This window comes from Apis laboriosa, unplaced genomic scaffold (genome assembly GCF_014066325.1).
Source record: "Apis laboriosa isolate Shangri-la unplaced genomic scaffold, ASM1406632v1 scaffold11_cov152, whole genome shotgun sequence".
NCBI classification, from domain to species: domain Eukaryota; kingdom Metazoa; phylum Arthropoda; class Insecta; order Hymenoptera; family Apidae; genus Apis; species Apis laboriosa.
In genome coordinates this window covers 1,207,607-1,226,440 of record NW_025221020.1, presented here as the reverse complement: position 1 = coordinate 1,226,440, position 18,834 = coordinate 1,207,607, and the positions used below count along the sequence as shown (strand labels likewise).

The 18,834-nt window shown below is 37.7% G+C and overlaps 1 protein-coding gene across 7 annotated transcripts in view; it reads right to left on the bottom strand.

Moving 5' to 3' along the window:
* LOC122717725 (protein shank) overlaps positions 1-18,834 on the bottom strand; it is a 116,802-nt gene that overhangs the window by 13,520 nt on the left and 84,448 nt on the right. For all 7 annotated transcript variants that reach the window (XM_043942065.1, XM_043942075.1, XM_043942086.1 and 4 more), the window contains one exon: positions 1,501-1,626. In XM_043942065.1, coding sequence (XP_043798000.1) covers positions 1,501-1,626 — 126 coding nt within the window. The remainder of the gene's footprint in view (positions 1-1,500; positions 1,627-18,834) is intronic.

Genomic DNA, 18,834 nt, shown 5'->3' with positions numbered 1-18,834 from the left:
AGGCGCGACGAGTCGGCTCGATCGACGGAGCTCCGTGTGCGCGTGCGCGTGTTCGAGATAAGGAAAAAAGGTAGGCGGCGTGGCGAATAGCGACGGTACCGAATACCGCGTGATCTATGGCTCCCCGTCCAACCTCGCGTTTTATTTATTTCTATCCGCGTTCCGAGTGCGATATTGGCCGCGACTCCGGACGAAAAAATAAGGGAAAAAAAGGAAAAAAAAAGAAAGAAAAAGAAAAGTGAAACAAGCGTTGCGTACACACCGTGCACACCGTCTTCGAACGTTCCCACTTTATCTACATCATCCGGCTCGACGTTGAAATATTTCGCGAAACGGTAGAGGTGAAAATTGAGCCGCGAGTGGCTCAAGGCCGTGCCCCTTGGAAAGAGAAAAAGGAAAAAATCTCGAGGTCATCTCTTTCGCGCGGCGAAAAAAAAACTCTCACCGTTTAATTAACGTCGGATAGAGGAGGCCGATTAATTATGCAACGATCAAAGGAGCAGAGGTGATAGTAGATGCGCTTCCTCCCTCGACGAATGCACGCGTCACACACATACCATTGCCAATTTCCTCCTCGATCACGACGTGTATCCATCGCGGAACGAAACGAAGAGAAATCGGAAATCTCCAAGATGGAAGAGTTTGCGATGCGACTCAACTTATCCTAGAAAGTGAATCCCCGTGGCGAGACCGTGCCATCGACACTGAACCCGATCGCGTCAACGGAGATCAAGAAAGCAAGAAGAGGAGGAGGAGGAGGAGGAAGAGGAAGAAAAAGAGGAAGAAGAAGAAAAAGAAGAGGAACGCCAACACCGAGATGAGCACTAGATCCGGTTACGCAAGAAAACCGCGGGCAAGATCCAGATCTCGTTAACCGACCGAGGGATTATTTGTTTTTCCCAGGTTTCAACAGTCATCGTCCCTCGTGCATCGACTTCCCTCCACGAAAAATCTCCTGACGCGACATCCTTATCCATCGAGATCCTCTTGGAAATCCCATTCCCATTCCCATTTCTGCAGTTTTCATTTCCCCCCGTTCCAGAAACTCCACACTCCCCCCTCCCCTTTTTTCTTTATTCCACTTCGTTCACTTTCTCGCCGTGGATCCTCGGCTGGCGCTCTTAGGCGGAAGGAGAGGTGGTGGGGGTAAAAGTAAGCGCTCGGAAAAAAATAGCCACGCGGACCCTCCTTGACCCGCGCGCCGCGCAAAAAAAAAGGAGGGAGAGATAAAGAGAGAGTTCTCGAGCAAACTCCTCGATACTGAAGAGTCGCGCGGCCCCCTTCCCCTTTCTTCCCTTTGAGGCAACCTTTTCGCCCGCGTCAATGCCTCCCTCCTCGTAGCCAGCCTCGTTTAAACCTTCGCCTCCCTCTCCCGCTTATTATCCCTCCTCGACAGTGGCGAGGTCAGGGAAAATGAAAATTCGTATCGACCCATTAAGGCGAGAGATTTCCTTGGAAATCTTTGTTGATCGATGGAAAGAGAGGATGTCTTATACTTACCTCCAAGTATCCGACGGGCCCGTTGAACGGATAGTCGCCGAGGCGACGTTCCTCGTCCAAGAATTTCCCGGCTTTCCCATTCACGGGTGGGCAGAACAAGCCGTAATTGAAGCTCTCCTTCAGCTCCTGCAAACGATCGCAGAATCTGGATCAATGGAAAAAAATTGTGCGGTGGATCGGCAGCCGCCGCCCGCCACCCCCGTTCTACTATATACGCATACGCTACTCTCATGCAACAACAGGGTGATATATACAGAGGGAATGGTGCTGGAGGGGGTTGGTTTCGAAACCGGATTCGAAACTTACTTCCATAGCTTTCCCCCTTCCCTTCGAATCGATTGGAGCTCGCCAAGACAAGGGAAGCTCAAGCTGCCTATCGTTCTCGGGGGAGGAGGAGAAGAATTCTCAACGCCTCGAGAATAATAATAATAGTAATAATAATAATAATAATAATAATAATAATAATAATAATAACAATAATAATAATAATAACAATAATAATAATAATAATAATAATATTTCATCGAAATCGTTTCATCCTTCTCTCCACCGATATTCCACGTTTCCTTCCTCTCTCTCTCGTTTCGAATTTATATAATACTCGAGGAACTCCTCCTTTTTGCAACGACTCAAGCTCCTCGAACGTGTCAACTCTCCATCTCGCGGCGCAAGTATCGTCGAATGGAGGGATCGCGTTCCATCCCTCGATTTCGCGTCCCCTTGGGTGGTTGAGCTGTGCTCGCGTGCCGAACTCGCGTTGTTCAACTTGTCGGAAACGCTTCGTCCCGACGGAGAGTCGCCCGCGGCGGGGGGAGGAGAAAAAAGAAGGGAGAGAGGAAAGGGAAAGAGAGAGAGAGAGAGAGAGAGAGAGAGAGAGAGAGAGACGGGTCGGTGCATTACCGGGTAAAAACGAAGGAGGGGGCGGAAGAAGAAGGAGAGGAGAGGAGAGAGATTCCCACCCAACAATCATGGGAACAATAGCCAAGAGTGGAACACGTGCCAAATTAAAGGCCTGGAAAGTAGCAAAGTACCGAGGTGAGCGCGATCGTGTCTGGCCCCGGCCGTTTAAAACCGTGCCCGATGCGCGGGGGTGTGGTTGGGAATCGGAACACCCGAGGAGAAAAGCCACCGAAAAGGAGGGGGAGAAAACGCGAAAGAACGCCCATCCAAGCGTCTTTTTCTTCCCACCGATGTTTTCACGCGTTCCTCGAATCGAATCTCGAATCGATCGAGGGTGTACATCGAATCGTTCGAGGCGTATAGATTCAGATATGGATATTTAAATACGTTGGCAAGTTGCCAAGTTCTCGAGAGGAAGAGAGGGATTATCTGGTCGACCTGGTTCGATTCGACTCGAGAGGGTTTCCTTAAGGCTCCTTAAGGAAGTGGGTCGCGATCGTTAGTGACCAGGAAAGAGAAGAAGGAACCTTCCCTTCAAAGAGGAGAAGGAAATTCGGGTGGTCGCCCCTGCGAATCTCGAAAAGAAAAATTTCACAGGGGGAGGGAGTCGAAGGAAACGAACGAGTGAAAGAAGAAAGGCAAACGTTGATCTTGCCCCCCTCTCCGACCCCCTCTCTCCTGGCCGATCCTGGATGCGTCATTTCGAATAGAAATCCTTCGATTCGAGGTTCAATCCTTCTTTTCCATCAGCTCGAGGTGTATTATTAAAGGTAAGGAGGGAAGGGGATGGAAATTGGGCGAAGGCGAAGGAAAAATGGATCGTCGAGAAACGACGTTTCCGCTCTAATTAGTTGCTTCGATGAAGCGTTTAAGCGAATTGCGAATATGAAACACACGTGGGCCGAACGTTTCGATTTGAGCGGAGAAGGTGGGCGGGGGAAAAGAGATGGAAGGACAATATCGGGCGAAGAGAGATTGGATCACAACGATCGAGTGGGATTTATCTTGCGCGATTACTCAATGAAACCGATTGCGTCATTTTTTTCTCCCCGTCTCTCGAATATCGAATCGAATACGAAACGACCCGTCCACCCGGGACCGTAACCTACGTCTTTGGAGTGAAAGTTGGATCTCGCCGGTTTCGTTTCATTTTTTTTTCTCCTCTCTCTCTCTTTTCTGTCTTTGCGCACGTACCACGTAGATTCACAAATTTTGCCCAAAAAGGGAAGAAAAGGGAGAAATATATATATCGAGTTCGAACTCGAGTTAAAAAAAGAAATTATTCGGTGGAGGAATGCATAAATGCGTGAACAAGGGATTAGGATAACGGGTCGCGTTTGTGTCCTTGGATTTTTCACGCGGTGAAAAGGAAGAAAGAAAAAAAGAAAAAAAAACAAAAGCAATATTCAGGAGGAATATTCGACGACGGACGAAGAGGAGAGGAGAGGCGCGTGTACGAATTCCGCGTGGATGAAGGGGCAAAGCAACGTTAAACGGCAAGAGCCCTCCCCCCCTTTGTACGGCCCTGTACGGGAGAATAATGGTCGAACCGTGTCTCGATCGTGCTTTATGGGATGTAATTGCGGTGCGGGCCCGTGGCGAGAACGCAACCCAGATAGAAGCGTTACGGTTTTAACCTTCGCCACGACCACGAAAACGAGTTTTTGCGAGAGTTTTCGCGCCACCTTGGACGCCACCCAAAGATCTACTTCCTTTCCACTTTTTTCCTCTCCCTTTTCCGCCCGCCCTTCCTCTCTATTCTTATCCCGAACGCGTTTAATTAACGCGCGTAGTGATAAATTGGAGGGGAGGGGAAGACGAAGAACAGAGGCGATCACGGTCGTCCATTAGAAAGTTTCGCGAGGCGAGATCGAAAAGGAGGGAAGAGAAAAAAAAAAAAGGAATCGATGAACGCGTTACGAAACAATCCACGGTTATAGAAGGGAGGGGGAGATTACGAAATCTCGAAGATTCGCGAAACGCGTTGGAATCGTTGGATGGACGGGACAGCATAAGGAGTATGTCCTCCTCCTCACAGCGAGAGAGAGAGAGAGCGGGTTCGAACCGTGGTCGAAGCAAAAGAGCCGTGGTCGGCGTTAAAGAGGAAATACGAGCCATAAACCTTGGATGCGCGCGGCGGCGGGGAGGGAGAGGAATACGAAATTCGAGTTGCAATCCAAAGAAATGAAAGAAATGAAATCTTGGCCGTCCGTTTAAACTCTTTCCCGAGACGTCGTTTCGGAAATTTTGTTATTGAAAATCTTTATCGTGTCTCGGGAAAAAAAATAAATTAGATCGTTTGAATTATATTATCGAACGCTTTATCCTACGATAAAACGTCCATTCGATAAAATAAAGAGGACGGATCCGATAGATATTCCACACGTGTCGCTTCCACGCGTTTCACTTATCATCCTTCCCTATCCAATAGCGCATCGAATTCGATGGCGATTATCCAACGACATATATCGCGACATAGATCGAAAACTTAGATTCGAATCCCCTTCCTCGATTCTCTCGGAAATCCTCCGCGGATCGAATCCATTTCTTCTTTACCGAGCGAGCCAATTTTTAACACGCAAGACGAAGGATCGAAGGAGAAGGAGGGAATTCGGAGATTCTTCCTACTTCGTTCTCGTCTCTCGTTTTCTCGTTTCTTCTACTTCTTATATAACCCCGTCGGTTATAGAAAAACAGCCGACTTTATCGGCCGTCCGAGAAACTGGTTACAAATTGCGCGGGAAAACGCGATACGGCCGATCAACGTTCGGCGTAATTCATTCTAGGGACGGATAATCGTTGGAGAAACGAGAAAGGGACGGGCTCGTTTGCGGGTTTGCGCTCCTCCTATTCCCGATAGGACCGGTCACGTTCCCACAACAGTTGAACGAAAAACCTTTCTTTCCTTCGATTCTCTCTTTCTCTCTCTTTCATCCTATTTCTTCTTGTGCCTCGATACGTCGATTGTTAAATAAACGCGAAGGGAGTAAATGGTTGGCGGGTGTTCCGCCTCTCCCTGACCGGAACGTTTATTAAATCACCTTGGTTTACGGCGACAAGGAGGGGGGAGGTCCAGTCCGGTGTTTGTATAAATAATAAAAGGACAAATGGAGGGGAGGATGGACGCGTCTCCATCCTCCCCGTATCGCCGCGGCTTTAGAATGTAAATTGAACGCGAGCTACGAATCCACACGCCGCTAGGGGACAGAATCTGCTTAGGTGGCTATGGACGGCCACGATGGCATGCCGTGCCCCCCCTCCTCTCGGCTCTCGTGCGCATCTAGACGGTTTATACACACCGTCCTGTGCTCGACTCGCAGTGGCGTAACCACCTCTCTCGCTCTCCCGGCTCGAGCGAGGGGAGAAGGGAGATCTCCTTCGAGTATTCGATATTAATATCCCTCCCGAATTTTCTCCCTACGTCTCCATATTTCGATCGACTTTTTCGTACGAAAATGAATATTTCTTCAATCGTATATAAAAGAAACGGTCTTAACCATCTCGCTTACACGGGCCCGCCGCTAAACGAGCAAAAAATATGCACAATACTGCGAAAAAGATCATCGCAAAACCCTTCGACGGTGTTAAACTTTCCTCCAAACATTTAATTAACACTTTCAAGGATCAAATAACATTACATGATACAATAATTAACAATATCTCGTGCGAGAAACAAACGATAAGAACGAAATACCACAAGATTCCAAAAGAAAGATACAATAACTCGAATCTACTAATTATACTATTATAATCGCCCGTCATATCAATTCAGTCATTTCAATTCACGCAGAGCGACTTTAGCCAGCCGTAATACGTAAGTGGCGGCATTTTACGTAGACTATAGTGGTAACGAAAGAAAGCTTAAAATTCCAAAGGGAACGAACCGGCAACGGGATGGAATACCCTCCTAGGACCGAGTGACCCGGATTCGAAGTTACGCCACTGTCCACCGCCGCGAGTTCGTATAATACATACACACACACATTGCACACAGAGCAGTATAAATGGAAATCTGTATTTATACGCTCGCTTGTGTGTGTGCATGTGAATATATATATATATATAAATATATATATATATATATATGTTCGTGGCTCGGCCCGGTCCCGGGGTCGCACGATAATGACCTTATTACAGGAATTACGGGTTTCCAGGGGTAATCCGGCCTCGGAGGACTCGGCGCACTCGCCGTTTTTCGTACTGGATCTCGCATCCACGCGTTCCGTTTTCCGGAAGGAGGCGGTCGATCGGTCCGAAAAAGGGAGGAGGAGGAGGAGGGGGGAGTGATCTCCTCGAGATCGAATCCTATTCTTCCGCTATGATCCAGGGACGGACGGATGGGTCGTTTGGAGCCTGTTATCGATTCTTAAGCCGGTCTTTCGTTTTTGTCCGTTTCCCGGGACAGGTTATTAGAACTGGTTCCGCCTTTGTCATCCGCTCGACGGGATCGGTGGTCGATCGATCCGTTTGCACGATCATCGATCGATTACCCGCCGAATCTCGAAGGAAGGTAAAAAAAAGAAGGAGGATCGTGGAGAGAGAAAGAGAGAGGGATTGGGCATCGATGTCTTTTTCTCTCTTTCTCTCTCTCTCTCCTTTCCCTTTCATTCGATTAATCCGCATTCTTCTTCCAATTCTTGTTAATCTAGTTCGTTTATCGATAGACCCCTAATCTCCCGAGTAACGAGAAATAGTCAGAGAGAATGTTAACCCTTTGCGCTTCGACCAATGGTGATTTTCAATATTTGGATGCAGAGACAATATTTATTTGTTCGATTTTTTGGAATATCGTGAATAGGTTTCTTAACCCTTTGCACTCCAGACACAAACCCGCGCGTTCGGTGGCCTCATAAGATAATTACTCATAAGATAAGATCACACCTCATAAGATTATACGTAAAGAGGTTAGGAATCTATTTATGAAGCGATATTCTAAAAAAATCAAACGTAAATAAATATTGTCGCCGTTTAAGTTGCCGCAACAATCCCAGTTGTGGCGGAGAGTCACCGTTGGAGAGCAAAGGGTTAAGTTCTTTATAATATAAAGAATAACATATTGTGTAAATGGCTAGATTCTTTCATCTCAAATTAGATCTACCGTTATCGCTTGAACTATCACTTTCACATTCGCCATCTATTATTCTTATTTTTCGCCTTCTTATACCTCTTATTTCATCTCTATGTTCATCATTGCTCTCTCTATCGTTAATTTCTTTACGAATAACAGTAATTTTGTCATTCAATAACGAAAAATCAAATTCATCTTTGCTCCAACTAATTTCATTATTCCGTATTCCACGCTTACAAATCTCAAAAATTTTGAAAATAATATTTCTATCGCGACGACCGATAGATGTCGTTCGACTCGCGATCATTAATTAGAGATAAAAAATCTAACCATTTAACAATATATTATTCAAATATAAATTATATATAATATAATTATTATATTATAATATAAATTATATATAATATATATAATATATTATATGTAATATAATATATATATATAATATAATATATATAATACAATATATAATCTCATAAGATTATAAAGAGGTTAGGAATTTTATGAAGCGATATTCTAAAAAAACAAACATAAACTGTCAAACTCAGACTAACGAAGATATTATTCGATTCACAATCACGATTTAATTTGAGATAAAAAATCTACCCATTTAACAATATATTATTCTAATATATATAATATATATAATATATTATATGTAATATAATATATATACAATATAATATATATAATATAATATATAACTTCATAAGATTATAAAGAGGTTAGGAACCTATTTATGAAGCGATATTCTAAAAAAATCAAACATAAACTCAGACTAATGACTAAGATTCACGATCACGGTCTAATTTGAGATAAAAAATCTACCCATTTAATATATTAATACATTATTCTACACAGTTTCATTAGGACTGTACGTAAAGAGCTTAGGAACCTATTTTTAAAAAAATCAAACATAAATAAATATTGTCGCCGTTCAAATATTATTGTCGCATCGATTCAAGTAGTGCTGAAGAGACCATTGGAGCGCAAAAATATATATATATACACAATATTTATCGAAGAAACTGTTCCACACAGGAAAAGGAGAGAGTGAAATCATTTTAAGTTAGCTGTAAGAAAACGCATCGAATTATTGGTTGCTCGAACGAAAAAGGCAAAGGGTTAATTAGTAGTTAGAAATTTATGAAGCGATATTCTAAAAAAATCAAATATTATATTAATTATATTAATAAATAATATTATATTATATTAATATTTATTTTAATATTATATTATATAATATAATATTAATTATATTAATTATATTATATTAATAAATATCGTTGCCATAAGTGGTGACCAAAAATCACCATTGGAGCGTAAAGAAATATATATATATATATATATACAAAATATTTATCGAAGAAATCCACACAGGAATGGAACCGAGGAGAGAGTGAAATCATTTTTTCAAATTAATAAGAAAACGCACTGAATTTTTAGTTGCTCGAAAAAAGGCAAAGGGTTAACTCTTTAGTAGCACGTTTTCAACGAATCCTCGTCAAACGAAGAGATCATCATCCATCTCGATCTTCCATCCGACGTCGAGCCGTTTTCCAACACCTCGATATCCCCCCCCCTCCCCCTCCCGTTGCCCAATTTAAACTCCGATTAAGGGGCGATATCGAATTTTCGGATTCCTCCTCCTCCTCGAATCGAGTTTCGTCCAAGTAACTCGATTTTCCCGATCGAAGAATCGGGCGCGACGTCACGCTCGATAATTGCCAATCAATTCCGCACGGAAGTCACTCCTCCCCCTCCGTTTCGCGAGTTGGCCCACCCCTCCCCCCCCTCTCCATCGAGGAACCGTCCCGTTCGTTCCCCTTTTCCTTCGCGCGTATTCCTTTTATCCATCCAAGTGGATGATAAAAAGAAAGTCGAGCGAAATGAGGAGGAGACGTTGAAACTGTTTTTCGAAATTTAGCGCCAAATGAACTAACTGAAGCTAAAAAAAAATACTTCGAGATATTTCGAAATACGGCGGCGTCCGGCAGGAAATTTCGGAAGCGTGGAGGAGATGGAGAGGTCGCCGATTTTAATCAAGCCGGATTAAGCCGTTCTCTCACTTTTTCGATTCTGCGAGCGAATCGGGCCCCGAATCCTCTCCCCCTCCCCTTGGAAATTACACCGATCAGACACGTAAATTGCCGGATATTGCGAGTCGATTCGTGACGTTTCGCCGCCGGAATTTTCGCGAGGCCGGTCGATTTCCACTTATCAAACCTCCGTCGATACTCGCCCTCCCCCCCCCCCCTCCCCCGCCCAATTATTTCGTCGATTCGCCGATTTTCTGGGAGAGCAAAAATAAACGGCAATAAACGGCATTTGGTGTGTCACGCGAAGAAAGAATAATTTTCTTCGCGTCGGTGTTAACATCGAACCGACATCGAGAGACCCGTGACCCCGATGCGGAATCCCTCGCTTTCATACGCTTTCTAATTAACGCTATCGATTATGCGTCGCGCGGGCCGCCCACGCTCGGAAAAATTAGAGAGACGCTCGCGACTCGGGGGTGAAAAACCGGACGAGTGGATATTCTCTCTCTCTCTCTCTCTCTTTCTCTCTCTCTGTGAGTCGAAATGGCAACGTTGAAAAACCGTGGATGGAAGATCAAAGAGCGGAGGAGGAGTAATTAATTTTATTTCACCCTGCTGTTCCGCGTATATCCGCGCGGAAAAAGCGATCCTCCAACCGAAAGAAATAAATCTAAATTTTTCGCCGACCAGATCGTCTCGTTCTCGAAAAGAAGCAAACTATTCTCTCTTATCTTAAGCAGTTTTAAGACGAGACAGAGAGAGAGGGAGGGAGGGAGGGAGGGAGAGATTCGTGTCTCCGTTTTTTCACAGTCGTGGCTGGGAGGGAGACGTGCAACGATTTTCTTAGTCCCCCGTGGCCTCCCTGGGACGCTGGAGAGCGACGCGGGATAGGATTGTTAGGGAGGGGGAAGGAGCGGAGGAGAGGGGCTACGTACAAGGAATTCATGAATACGAGATTGCAGTTGGAGAGTGCCCCGGGTAAAAGGCTGGGGCTACTGACGCTCGTCCCGACCGGTAAAGTGGACGAGCCTACCGTGCCGTATCCGTCTCTCCTTCTAAGAGGAGAAGGGAAAAAAAAAATCTCTCTTCCCCCCCCCCCCTCCCTCGATATTCGAAATATCCCAAAACGATTTCCGCTCGATCTCGAACGAACGAACGAACGAACGAAGTTCAAAGTCTCCCTCTCGTCGTCGTGCCTTCACGTTTCTTCCACAATTTTTTTATTTTACTTGGATCTTTTTCGGAGAACGAGGTGAGAATGGATTTTCCATTCTCGAGGGTTGTTCCTTTATCCGGGCTAACAAAGGGGACACGATTGTTTTAATCTTTTATAATTTTTTATATTGATAAATTTTTTTTATTAATAAAATAATCTTTTATATTAATAAAATTTACGCTATAAGTTTCTTCAAGTAAATAATTTCAATTTGTAATTTTTAATCTTCTATTTAAATGGAAAATGAATATTATTCACACATTTGATTTTCGAAGATTTGGAATTTCTCGAGGGGGGATAATTCCTCTATCCGGGCTAACAAAGGGGTTGTTTTAATCTTTTATATAATATCATAATTCATTTATATATATTTTTAATCTTCTACTTAAATGGAAAGTGAATATTATTTCGGATGATTTTCCTGCTCGAAGGTTTGGAATTTCTCCTCCTCGAGGGGGCCCTTCCTCTATCCAAGGTAACAACGTCGACACGGTTGTTTTAATCTTCTATATATATATATATATATAAAATAATCTTTTATATTAATAAAATTTATTTTATAATTTTCTTCCAATAAATGATTTCATGAAATCTATTTTGAAAAATATAATTTATAATTTTTGATCTTCTATTTAAATAGAAAAATTAAATAGAAAATGAATATTTCAGATCTTCTTCTATTCAGGCTAACAAGAGCGACACGATTGTTCTAATCTTCTATATATATAATATAACAATTCTATATATATATAATATTACATATATATAAAATAAATTTTCTATATTAAATCTAACAAATATATATGCGAAAAGTATACATCCAAGATAGAGTTTACATGTAAAGAATATATTGAAGATAACAGTAATAAAAATTTATAGATTTTATATAACTAGTTTACAAAAAATTGCATTTTAATATACTCGTCAAAAAGACTGATTTCATTAAAAAAGGTATATAGTCAATGTCTGTAAATCTAGTGTTAATAAAATTTACTTTATAACTTTTTTCCTGTAAATAATTTCATAAAATCCATTTTAAAAATATAATTTATAATTTTTAATCTTCTACTTAAATAGAAAAATTAAATAGAAAATGAATATTTCAGATTTTTCTGCTTGAAGGTTTGGAATTTCTCCTTCTTGAGGGGACCCTTCCTCTATCCAGGCTAATAACGGTTCTAATATTCTATATAAAATAATCTTCTATATTAATAAAATTTACTCTATAACTTTCTTTCATTTATAATTTTTAATCTTCTACTTAAATAGAAAATTAATATTTCAAATTTTCTTGCTTAAAGGTTTGGCTGAAATTTCTCCTCCTTGAGGGAACTCTTTCTCTATCCAACCTAACAATGGTTGTTCTAATCTTCTATACATATATATAAAATCTTCTTTATATATTATATTAATATTAATCTTCTATATTAATAAAATTTACTCTAATTAATATTAATAATAATTAATATTATTAATAATTAATATTAATATTAATCTTCTATATTAATAAAATTTACTTTACAACTTTCAAGTAAATAATTTCACTTATAATTACTAATCTTCTATTTAAATAAAATTAATTAAATAGAAAATGAATATTTCAGATTTTCCTGCTCGAAGGTTTGGCTGGAATTTCTCCTCCTTGAGGGACTCTTCTATTCAGGCTACTAACAATGATTGTTCTAATTTTCTATACATATATATATAAAATCTTCTACATTAATATTAATTTTCTATATTAAAATTTACTCTATAACTTTCTTCAAGTAAATAATTTCACTTATAATTATTAATCTTCTATTTAAATAAAAAATTAAACAGAAAATGAATATTTCAGATTTTTCTGCTCGAAGGTTTGGAATTTCTCCTATTCTATATTAATAAAATTTACTCTAATTAATATTAATAATAATTAATATTAATATTAATCTTATATATTAATAAAATTTACTTTACAAATAAATAAATAAATAATTAAAAAAAAATACAAAAAAATAAATAATAATTTCAAATAAATAATTTCACTTATAATTACTAATCTTCTATTTAAATAAAAAATTAAGCAGAAAATGAATATTTCAGATTTTTCTGCTCGAAGGTTTGGAATTTCTCCTATTCTATATTAATAAAATTTACTCTAATTAATATTAATAATAATTAATATTAATATTAATCTTCTATATTAATAAAATTTACTCTACAACTTTCTTCAAGTAAATAATTTCACTTATAATTATTAATCTTCTATTTAAATAAAAAATTAAACAGAAAATGAATATTTCAGATTTTTCTGCTCGAAGGTTTGGAATTTCTCCTCCTCGAGGAGACTCTTTCTCTATTCAGATTAACAACGGTTGTTCTAATCTTCTATATTAATAAAATTTACTCTAATTAATATTAATAATAATCTTCTACATTAATAAAATTTACTCTACAACTTTCTTCAAGTAAATAATTTCACTTATAATTACTAATCTTCTATTTAAATAAAAAAATCAAATAGAAATTTGAATATTTCGGACGATTTTCCTGCTCGTTTGGAATTTCTCCTCCTGAGGGCAGCACGCACGCATCGCTGGTGGAAAGCACGGAAGGACCGTCGATCTCCATTCGCGTGCATTTGTTCCGCGGGAGGACTTGATTCTGATCGAGGCGAAAAAAGCGAGCTTACGTATCTCTCTCTCTCTCTCTCTCCTTGCGTTCGATCAGAGCACCCCTCGTCGTCCGTTTTCCGCTCGCGCGCGTACACGCACGTGCGCGTATCGCGCCTCGGACTCGTTGGTCGAGGGATCGTTCGATAAACCGCTTTATCGACCGGATGGCTATGTATTCATTGGTGCGAATCCGATCGAGAAACGTTCCACGGCCGGAACGCGTCCTCCTCGTTTCCACTCTTCTGCGAACGCGCTTCCTCCGATATCGAAATATATATGTGTAACGAACGTATTTCCAATTTTTTTGTGATATATATATATGTGAAAAGAGCTTAACCCTTTGCATTCCGGTGAATTTCTTAGCTAACTTGAAATGATTTTGCGTATGAAACTTTTATTACTTCGATTGAAAATTTGTCGAATGTTAAATTGTCGTTTTCTATTTCAATAATCACCAATCTATTATTCTTATTTTTCTTACGCTACATCTCTATTTTCATTTCGTGAAATCTATTTTAAAAAATATAATTTATAATTCTTATTCTTCTATTTAAATAATTAAGTAGAAACATTAAGTAGAAAATGAATATTTTAAATTTTCGAAGGTTTGGAATTTCTCCTCCTCGAGGGGGCTCTTCTTCTATCCAGTCTAACAACAGTTGTTCTAATTTTCTATATATATATATATATAGATATAAAATAATCTTCTATATTAATAAAATTTACTGTATAACTTTCTTTCATTTATAATTTTTAATCTTCTACTTAAATAGAAAAATTAAATAGAAAATGAATATTTCAGATTTTTCTGCTTCATTCTCCTGCTATTCTCCTTCTCCCTATTTCTTAATGAACAGAACTAACTAATTTCATTATTTTATATATTCCACGCTTAGAAAACTTTGAAAATTCGATCACCGTCCAATTCGAGACGAAATAATCTAACCGCTCTTTTACATTATTCCAAGATTAAACAGCCGAAGGGCTCTATTCGATATTTTAAAAAAATCGAATGTGAATAAATATCGTCGCCGTTCGAACTGCCGCATCGATGGCCGAGAGTCACCATTCGAGCGCAAAGGTTAACGAGGGGTGTGCATTGGAAGGAGAGTTATCGCCATCTACCGCCGATACTTCGTTCGATTAATACGCGAAAACTTACCACGTCGTCCGATCGTTTCTCCCTGTTCTTCTCACACCTGTTTTCACTTTCCTCCTCCTCCGTTTTCATTTCGTTCCCCTCCCCCATACGAAAGAAAAGACGAAGGGAAATCGCGATGATCTTACGAGGACCCCATCCATCCCGTGGAGAGCACGGTTCTGGGTGAATAATATATTAGGCTGTCCCATAAATTTTCTTCTTTTTTTGATACGAAATGAATACATGATATTTGCTATTCCTTTAGTAGGAAAGAGAGCAAGAGTAAGAGTCAACAATAGATATATCATAGTGTATATATATTAACCATATGTATATATATATTAAGGTGTCCTATAAATTTCTATTTTTTTTTTGATACTATATTTTTTTGATATTATATTATATATATTACTAAATATATAATATATATATATTATATATTATATATTATATATAGTGTACCATATATATATATATATATATATATAGTATATCTAGTATATATGTATATATAGTATACTATATATATTATATTATATATATTATTATATATATAATGTATATATTACATATATTGTATATATATTAGAGTGTCCTATAAGTTTCTTTTTTTTTTTGATACGAAATGAATATATTTGTTGTTTCCTTATTCCAAATCACCTGGCCATCCTTATTTTCCTTTTTCCAAAATAGTAAGATAGAGAGCAAGAGTAAAAATCAATAATACATATATCATAGTGTACCATATGTATATATATTAAGGTGTCCTATAAGTTTCTATTTTTTTTTTGATACTATATTTTTTTGATATTATATTATATATATTATTATATATATAATATATATATTATATATCATATATTATACCATATTGTACCATATGTATATATATATAGTACACTATATATATTATATTATATATATTATTATATATATAATATATATATTATATATATTGTATATATATTAGAGTGTCCTATAAGTTTCTTTTTTTTTTTGATACGAAATGAATATATTTGTTGTTTCCTTATTCCAAATCACCTGGCCATCCTTATTTCCCTTCTTACAAAATAGTAATATAGAGAGCAAGAGTAAGAGTCAACAATAGATATATCATAGTATACCATATGTATATATATATAATACACTATATATATATATTATATTATATATATTATTATTGTATGTATATATTGTACCATATGTATATATATATAGTACACTATATATATTATATTATATATATTATTATATATATAATATATATATTTATATATATTGTATATGTATTAGGGTGTCTTATAAGTTTCTTTTTTTTTTGATACGAAATAAATATATTTGCTGTTTTCTTATTCCAAATCACCTGGCCATCCTTATTTCCCTTTTTCCAAAATTATTGGGGTTTATTTGCTCGAGGTGTCTTTTCATTTCGCTTACGGATTGGAGAGACGTTTATCGTTTGCAGAGAATTTTTTTAATAACAAGTAATAGTTGGATAGAGAGTAATAGTCTGTGAAGTACAGAAGATGCGATAATCTCGTGACGGCCTCGTCGGTTCGCCAATTTTGGCCGTTTTTCTGCTATGTTTCAATTTGTCGAGCCGATCGCAATATTTTCCAAAATTGATGGTTTCCACATTAAGAAAGAAGCTCATGAGACTAAACTTTTCCAATCCCACCAAATGGATAAAAGAAGTTTGGGTGAAGTCCAAGCTTCGTGACAGACATTGAAGGTCTATTGTCCTTGAATGGAGCGCGTTCTGGATGCACATTTTCGTGCAAAATCCAAGTCTCATCTCATCGAGTGACGATTGTCTTTGAAAAAGGATCTCTTTCGTGTCGCTGGAAAAGGAAATGGCGCGTAGAGACGCGGTTCGCAAAGTCGGTCTCCGTCAACAGCCGCGGAACCCAAACTTCGCGTCCATCGACATATCCCATCTCGGCCAGCTGATTATCTACCGTTTTCCTGGAACTGTTGGTGGCGTCCACTGTCTCTTGCACACCGCATCGTGGATTTTCAGCGAGCATGGACTTGACAAAGTCATTATTCGTAGTTGCTGGGCTGAGTCAAAATTGTCATTTCTAAATCCCTTAAACCAATTCCCGTAAACAGTACGAATCTCGTCTGCGGTGTCATTCATCACCTTTTCTAAAGCAATAAAGCATAACACGCCGCGAATGCTTCCTTTGGCTGTTCGTCATATCGAACAGTGTGGAATAAAGTTTTAAAAGATATCGTAAAGAAAGAAACTTGTGGAACGTTCTAATATAAATCCAGCTAAGCTCCGTGACGATAATTCGATGGTCGATTCTCTAATTACAATCAACTAACGTTTCTGCGTCCAAAACGCAAAAAGCAGAGTGGAGTGGAATGTTTGACTTTGAAAAAAGTTCCTCAAAGTGAAAGAATTCTTACACGGATAATTAATTGAACATATAGTATGATTCTTTTTCATATTTTATTTGAAATAATAATAAAATTTTTTGATTAAATTAAAATAATAAAATTATTTGAAATTAAAATAATATTTTAAAATTTATATTATAATTATATTTTAAATTACAATATTTTAAATCTACAAATTGAAAAATAAAATTACTTATTTAGGATCTTGCTATTTTTTTATAATATCATTAATTTTGGATTTCTAAGTGTATTTGTATCGTATAATTTCATTTTGGTATTATTGGTATTTTTGGAATTATTTAATATTTTTTATTTTAAAAAAGGAGTTTAAGTTTAATGCTCTTCCTCATTATAAAGGGGCAGAGCCTTAGCTTTAAAATAAAAAGAAGAAAAATTATTATTAGGTATATTAATTATCTCGAAATTTTGGGTAAAATTATTATATTAACTTTTTTCAAACCTTCAAAATTCACATTTTTATCGCTTTTTAAATCACTTTGAATATCAGGAAAAAGTTTCAATTTCTCAAAAGTGTACAAAATGAAACGGTTCAATCAGTTTGACACGGTGAAGAATTTTAAATATCTGCATGCATAGACAACACTCGAATGTATGTGAAAATCCTTTCAAGGATGGATCCTTTCTTGTATAAATGAATATATTTTCGAGTCAAAGCATCCGAAAAAATCGGTGGACAGAGTTCCTTCTAAATCGTTGAAAGTTAATTTAACCATTATAGATTATAGTATAGCAATAATAATACAAGAATATAATAGTGTTTATAGTTACGATGATTAATATTTAATTTTAATTAACTTTAAGAATTAGTGATTAGAATTAATTATTTTGTGAAATTTTATGAACCGATTAATGAATGGAATTAAGCGAACAAGCCAAGTAATTAAATTTATAATAATCTTTGTAATCTCGTCGAATATTTTGCACTTTCTTTTCACAATTTTCTTTTTAAATTTGTTTATAAATGCCGGCTCCATTAATTTAGCAAAATTATCAACGATGATCCAGTTGCATCGAATCGTGCAACAGCATGAAAATGGAAATACTTTTGAAAATTATATTATTGTTGAATAATTTTGTATTTTATAATTACATGAAATTTTATACGATCACCTCACCATTTCCAATAATTTATTTGTAACTAATTAATTTAAAAAATATATGTTATAGAATTTAAAGTTCACTGAAATTTTATTATATAATATTTTATTATATAATATGTGGTTTTATTATTGAATATTGCCAGCAACATCACTATTTCAAATAGTTCGTACCTATTTGTTTTTCTTCGATACTTTAAATATTTTGTAAACAGATATAATTACGTGTAATTGAATATATTCATTCAGCTAAACTCATACATTTTTATTTATTGTTTTCACTGCCCAGTTAACAATATATCTAATAGCCTAAGAAAAAGAAAAGAAATAAATATATGATTTCAGTAGAAAAAAAATAGTTTTTTTTTGGGAAAATACACCCCAACTTAGCCACCTCTTTCTCTTTTTCCTTTTCCTTCGCGAAAAATCGTACGATTTTTGAGGAATTTTCCAGGAAGAAATTTCTCGACTTTTCCCCCGAAACGGCTCCTCCTCTTCATCCCCCTTCCAAACAACAGCATTGGAAAGAAATTCGCGAAGCCCCCAACTCTAAATTTCCAATCATTCGCGATTACCATTCGAGCGGATCGATCCATACTCCCCTCTTTTCCACTTTTCTCGAGGCTTATCTCCAGGTATCCATCGCGCAAAACACTTTCTCAACGATCAGGGAGCCCGATTCCTTATCTCTCCGACCTATTTACCTTATCAGAATACATAGATCGATTTCTCGAAACGATTATCGACACGATCGCGAAGCTTCTTTTCCCCGATCGAAAGAGGGAGAATCGA